Source organism: Coregonus lavaretus, assembly GCF_964263955.1.
Source record: "Coregonus lavaretus genome assembly, chromosome: 6".
Taxonomy (NCBI): Eukaryota; Metazoa; Chordata; class Actinopteri; order Salmoniformes; family Salmonidae; genus Coregonus; species Coregonus lavaretus.
Genome location: NC_139993.1, coordinates 47,379,194 through 47,386,548, shown reverse-complemented (window position 1 = coordinate 47,386,548; position 7,355 = coordinate 47,379,194). Strand labels below are relative to the sequence as shown.

At 43.6% G+C, this 7,355-nt stretch overlaps 1 protein-coding gene across 1 annotated transcript; it reads left to right on the top strand.

Moving 5' to 3' along the window:
- Positions 1-704: 704 nt before the first annotated feature.
- LOC311130930 (uncharacterized protein) lies at positions 705-3,232 on the top strand (the record flags this gene model as incomplete). The annotated part of the gene is made up of 4 exons (XM_084163742.1): positions 705-1,307; positions 1,475-1,756; positions 2,779-2,997; positions 3,092-3,232. 4 exons carry the CDS (start codon positions 705-707, stop codon positions 3,230-3,232), a joined length of 1,245 nt encoding a protein of 414 aa, XP_084019868.1.
- Positions 3,233-7,355: the final 4,123 nt, after the last annotated feature.

The window sequence follows — 7,355 nt, the reverse complement described above, 5'->3', positions numbered from 1 at the left end:
CCTAACTGACCTAAGACAGGGAATTTTTTACTAGGATTAAATGTCAGGAATTGTGAAAAACTGAGTTTAAATGTATTTGGCTAAGGTGTATGTAAACTTCTGACTTCAACTGTACTCTCGCTGGAGAATAACACTACCTCACACACTGCTGTAAAACCACTTGATTGGGTGCATAGGGTGAGAGTCCTGATTTCTCTACTTTCTGGAAAGTTGCAATAATTGTTTTGTAACTAGTTCATTACTTGTACATGCTCAGACAAATTGTAAGCCATAGAGAGAGAGAGGTCTGATAAAGAGGTTCATCCGTCAATGGCCAGATTGTTGTTCTTGTGTTGTTTCCCACATCCTGTCCTCTTCTCTGGCCTCTTCTCTATCCTCATTAGAGATGTTATCTTGACCTCAGTTCCTGTCTACCTAACACATAGAGATGTTGTTTTCATGACTTTACACAAGCTTTGAGAGAACAATCACCTATGCCATTTTCTCTCTCTCTGACAGGACCAAGAAGAAACACACAAGGACACAGGAAGACTGTTTTTTACACAGAGGACAGTCGCCAGTCAGTCCATTACTGGACACCAGGGCTGTCTGAGAGTTGGGAGGCATCGAGCCTGTTTGGACTGCTGCTGCACTAAGACAGAGAGGTGGATTAACACACAACCCTGACACACAGACAAACTCAGTCTGCTCCCAAAGCCGTGGCCATGTCGTCTCCCTCTCTCCCCATGCCCTCCCTCCCCCCCAGTCCACTGGCCATGGAGTACCTCAATGACTTTGACCTCCTTAAGTTTGAGGTGAAGCCTGACACTCCTCCTCTCCCTCCCCCCTGTACATTCCCCAAGTCTGGCCTCCCCCACGACCCCTCCACTTCCCCTGGTCCCTACACTAGCCTCAGCTCCAGCCCATACAACTCCATGCCCCCCTCTCCAACGCTGAGCGATGCCCACCCACCTCCCTCAGCCTCTTCCTCCCTCTCCCCTTCCTCCTCCTCCATCTCCTTCCCTCTGTCCATCTCAAACAGCTACACCTCTGGCATCAGTTCTGGATCTCAGGGGAATGTGGAGGGTAGCCCCTCCAATGGGGGTGCCCAGGGTCCTAACCCTGCCTCTTTGGAGGATCTGATCTGGCTTGCAGCGCTGCAGCAGCAGTTTGGAGGGGAGGCGGGGGGACCTGCGTCCCTGCTGGGGGCCTTGGGAGGCGGGCCAGAGCGGGGAGACAGAGAAAGAGGGTCGGTCGGCAGCTTCCTGGGCTGTGAGGACGCAGTGGAGGCTCTACTGAACTCAGCTGCTGCAGCTGTAAACTCACAGGTATGTAACACTGTCTATATTGTCTGTGGATGTCTGTAAATAATATGTTGTTATTCACTTTTGATAGTGGGTTCGGAATGACATAGATAGACTATAATCAATATTTATATTTATTTTTCTCTCTCTCTCCCTTGTTCCAATCCTCCACTGTGTATACTTGCTCTCAGTTCCCAGTGCTTTCCCAGAGTTCCAGCAGTAACCTGGGGGATTCAGGCAGTGACAGTGGAGGTGACATTTCCTGCGCCAAGGGGACAGATATGTGCCATCGTCCACTCCTCTACCTCTCCTCTGTCCCTCAATCGCTCCCCGACACCAACCCCTCTTCAGCATCCTACCCACAACCCCAGAGCCCCTCTGACCGACTTCATCACCATCATCCACATCATCATCATCACCACCCGCACCACCCCATGCATGGCCATCATCATCACCATCATCATCACCTCCAAGTAATTAATGGGGTCAGGGGGCATGACAGTATGAAACAAAAGATGGTAGAATAACAGAGATAAGAATAACGAGAAGGCTAGCAACAGGCTAGCAACAACAGCGACAGTACTGGATGGAGCAGGAGCATATGGAAGAGGGGAGGGAGAGGTGATAGAGGGATCACACTGTAAAGGATTAGAATTAGAACATTAGAACATGATTATGTGTGCTTGCCGTCTACCTGTTATAAGTATAGAAAACATGCCTCTACTCTGAGATGACAATGAGTTTATCTGTAGACCTTCCTTGTTTAAAAATGCATTGTTTGTCCTGCAGGCAAGTACAGAATATTGGAGGAAATGTAAAAAAGGGAGCAATTGTTCTCCTTTTAATAGATACATCAACGTTGATATATGAACTGTGTTAAAGCTAATACTTACTAGGCCACATTAATAACTCCAGGGTTTTGATTTGATTAGAATTTGATTTTCCCCTAGCTGTTCTAGAGTTGAAGGAGCTGTGTGTGGGGCTGCTAGTGCTATTGTATATGGAAAGTTCAGTACTGTTCTATAGCTGCATTCCCCAACCAGGTGTCTGAAAGAATCTCTGTACAGTATGTGGAGCACAGTGTGAGCTTATGATAATATCTGCTATTATTGCGGTGTATAACCCTGATTACTGTCACTCACAATCAGTCAGATTACCTGACAGATTATGGACATGTGGTACAAAAATGTTCCCCCTGACACACACAGCTAGGCACACTCTCACATCACGCACACAACCACACATGCACAACTCAGACACACACACAGACGCACGACCACAGTATCATTTTGAAATAGAATAGCAGACTGAAGTCTCGTATCAGTATTGTAGGCCTACTTATAACTAGTGAACTATACACTAGCTCCATCATATTTCCTACTAAATATATTGAAAGTCAGTCAAAATGTTTTAAGTCCTCTCTATTCTGTATAACTGTAATTCATGTCAACATTTGGAAGTAACCATATCTATTTCCCTCTGTCTCTGTGTGCAGTGTGGTGGGGTGGATGAGCGTTTCTCAGACGAGCAGCTTGTGAGCCTGTCGGTACGGGAGCTGAACAGACACCTGCGTGGCATCAGTAAGGACGAGGTGGTGCGTCTCAAGCAGAAACGTCGTACGCTAAAGAATCGAGGCTACGCCCAGTCCTGTCGCTACAAACGCTTGCAGCACCGCCATGCACTGGAGTCCGAGAAACACGTCCTCACACAACAGGTAGGACACACAAACACACAACAACAACACACCACTGCCAACCACTACAAAATAAAAGCTCTAATAACTCTCTCCTGTCTGTCTCTCTCCTCAGTTGGAACAGCTACAGCGTGAGCTATCTCGGGTGCTGAGGGAGAGGGACGCCTACAAGGCTCGCTACGAAAAGCTTGTCAGTACAAACGAGGCTCCATCTACCAACAACCCCCCCTCACCACCCCCTGACTACTTCCTCTGAGGACATACCAAGACGAGACGACAGAGAAAGTGAGGGATGAGAGCGGGGTGAAAGTGCAGGTTAGCCTAAATAAGGCTGTCACTGAGAAATCAGACTTTGGGAGGGAGGGAGGGTTTGGGGTGTGTGCGTGTGTGGAGGTTGGCAGGCGGGTAGTGGGGTTAGGACTAGGACCTACGATACCAGTCAAAGGTTTGGACACACCTACTCATTCAAGGGTTTTTTACATTGTAGAATAATAGTGAAGACATCAAACTATGAAATAACACATATGGAATCATGTAGTAACCAAAAAAGTGTTAAACAAATCAAAATATATTTTATATTTGAGATTCTTCAAATAGCCACTCTTTGCCTTGATGACAGCTTTGCACACTCTTGGCATTCTATCAACCAGCTTCATGGTGCAGTCACCTGGAATGCATTTCAATTAACAGGTGTGCCTTGTTAAAAGTTAATTTGTGGAATTTCTTTCCTTCTTAATGCGTTTCAGCCAATCAGTTGTGTTGTGACAAGGTAGGGGTGGTATATAGAAGATAGCCCTATTTGATAAAAGACCAAGTCCATATTATGGCAAGAACAGCTCAAATATGCAAAGAGAAACGACAGTTCATCATTACTTTAAATCATGAAGGTCAGTCAATACGGAACATTTCAAGAACTTTGCAGTCGCAAAAACCATCAAGCGCTATGATGAAACTGGCTCTCATGAGGACGGCCACAGGAATGGAAGACCCAGAGTTACCTCTGCTGCAGAGGATAAGTTCATTAGAGTTACCAGCCTCAGAAATTGCAGCCCAAATAAATGCTTCACAGAGTTCAAGTCACAGACACATCTCAACATCAACTGTTCAGAGGGGACTTCAGGCCTTCATGGTCGAATTGCTGCAAAGAAACCACTACTAAAGGACACCAATAAGAAGAAGAGACTTGCTTGGGCCAAGAAACACGAGCAATGGACATTAGACCGGTGGAAATTTGTCCTTTGGTCTGAAGTCCAAATTTGAGATTTTTGGTTCCAACTGCCGTGTCTTTGTGAGACGCGGTGTGGGTGAACGGATGATCTCCACATGTGTATTTCCCACAGTAAAGCATGGAGGAGGAGGTGTTATGGTGTGGGGGAGCTTTGCTGGTGACACTGTCTGTGATTCAAGGCACACTGAACCAGCATGGCTACCACAGCATTCTGCAGTGATACGCCATCCCATCTGGTTTGGGCTTAGTGGGACTATCATTTGTTTGTGAAGGAAAAGCAGCCAACAAGTGCTCAGCATATGTGGGAACTCTAGACTGTTGGAAAAGCATTCCAGGTGAAGCTGGTTGAGAGAATGCCAAGAGTGTGCAAAGCTGTCATCAAGGCAAAGGGTGGCTATTTGAAGAATCTCAAATATAAAATATATTTTGATTTGTTTAACACTTTTTTTGCTTACTAAACGATTCCATATGTGTTATTTCATAGTTTTGATGTCTTCACTATTATTCTACAATGTATAAAATAGTAAAAAGAAAGAAAAACCCTTGAATGAGTAGATCTGTCCAAACTTTTGACCGGTACTGTATATGACTGTGAAATCAACCCGCTGAGCAATCAGCTGGCCCTTGACTGTTAACTTAGGGTTAGAATCGGGCCCTTGATTGCTTCATAAACAGGACTAATGGTGAAGATTTCAGTTTTGATATCACTATGACATTCATAGGAGCACAAAGACTCAATGAGACATCTTCAGGATGCATCCTGCACTGGTGAAATCAGGGCATGGAAGGTCACAGGTCATCCTCAAACTGAACAATGTGAACCCAAGGGCTTGTCTTCAATAAACAAACTCCATCGTATCATTCATCGCCCCTAACACTATCAACCTATCTATGCACATTTCTTTCAAGCAGAACAAATGAAAAGATGAACTGATATCCAGACAATGATTGGGTTGAATCCAGGCCCTGACATGCACACTGTGATGGTGCAGGTTGACTGGGCTCATTGGAAACCCAAAGGTCTGAGTACTGCAGTGGTATTGGATGTGTGGTGGTGTATGATCTTCAAGTGTCCATGGCATGCAGTTGTACTCGCCAGCGAATATTTCACAGTTGCCTACCAAGGTGTTTTTTCTCACCAAGACTTGTTACTCACTATCACATTTCTAAGATGAATAATCATAGAAAATTAATGTACAAGGATCCTTTTCCTGAGACAATTTCTGCAGTTGTGCTAAATTAATAATAGACATAAACACTCATGTATAAAGTAGATACATAATTTTTTTAATTAAATAATCCATACTTTGCTTGTTGAAAATAACATAACTATTTGTCATAATGACAATGAAGAATAATTGCAGTGTGCTATCTGTGATTGGTGTTTTGTTTCATGAAAAGAGGATGAACTGACCTCCATTGAGACTTCTTCTGTCAACCTGTACTTTCGGATTTCCACAATCAATCAGTGAAGCAAGAAAGATGTGAAGCAAGAAACTATGGTTGCTGCAGCTGTTGTGGTCAAATAGGTCTGTACAAAGAAAATCCCCCCCAAAAAAGCAACAGAGTGCTAAATGAACTGTGTTACTGTGTATTGTCTTCAAGCTTTAATAATACAATCTAGGTTGTGCTGAAAACACTTTTGTAAGAGAGCGACAACTATAATGCAACAAGCACCACAGAGCTGGACACTGTGGATTCTTAAAAACTGGGTTGAAATGCAAGAAAATGCAGACATTCAAAGACACCTCTCTTAACTATCTCATGAAATGTTACCAGGCTAGCTACATTAGAGCTAATTGTTTTGGCTAGGTGTAGGTTAATTAATTGATTTATCTGTTTTATTTATTCACTTATTTATTCACAGTATTTATTAATAGTTTATTTATGTACCAATTCTTATTATTTTCATTTTACTGGTTTACAATTTAATCTACAAGCTTAGTGTGTACTTTTATTTTCAAGCAGGATAAATCAATATTTCAATGATCTTTTTGATTATTTTCAATAGTATGATTACAATCATTATTGCCATCATTGTTTATTCTCCTATTGTAGTGTGGTTTCCTATGAAATAAATACAATATTTTTACCATCCTTGGCAGCTATGTTTATTTTGCACTATTTTTCTGAATTTCTCTCTTTGTCTCCGTTTCACATGTGCTTTAAATACCTAGTAATCCCTCTCTCTATCCCTTCTCTGTCCCTCCCACTTTTCCAATCTCCTGTAGACCTGTTCTCTACCTCATCCCCTCTCCCATTTCTCTCTCCCTCCATCTCTCTGTCGTTCTGTGTGTCCCTCTATAGAGAGGCAGTGACCCTGGCTGAGCGCTGTTTGGGATGACCTCACCCTAGGCCCTGCCTCCCTCTCTGTGTCTCTCGCTCTCTCTGGCCTGTATAATAGGGAAAGGATTAGGGCTATAATAGCGCCCTGACTGCTCACTGCCGGAGTCCATTGTAGCATTGTGTGCAGAGGACGTACACAGAGTAACATGAACACTCACCCCACTCAGGCTGTTACACACAGCCACTCACACTCACATTCAGGCAGTCACACAAAACATATGTTGGAATACACATAGTTTACAGTGACGCGTAAATGAATTCACATTCATACAATCTCAGCTCGCAAATATCAGAGGTGATAAATTGCATAGTGTTTTTTTCCCAGTGTAAAATAATATTTACAGAGAGCATGATAGAGAGAGACAGGAAATACCAACAACAGGAAACACAGTGCTAAGATTTAGATAGCCTAATATGATATGAGAGAGGCAGACAGAGAGAGAGAGAGAGAGAGAGAGAGAGAGAGAGAGGGAGAGAGAGAGAGATAGAGAGAGAGAGAGAGAGAGAGAGAGAGAGAGGTTATGAGGCCAAGCCTCACTGCCCAAGGGATAAAGTGACCGCAGAAAGAATGAACACATGTACAGTACTTTGTATGCCCAAAGACACAAACATGTATGCACGAACACACACACACACACACACACACACACACACACATACTCAAAAGGGCAATGCATGGTAGAGGTGTTGGAAGAAAAAACTGTACTCTACTGCGCCCTAGTGCCGAAATGTAGACCTATTATTGCAAGTTACTGCAGCATCCAAAATATAAATTAGAGTGGAGTGAAATGAGCATCTTATCAAC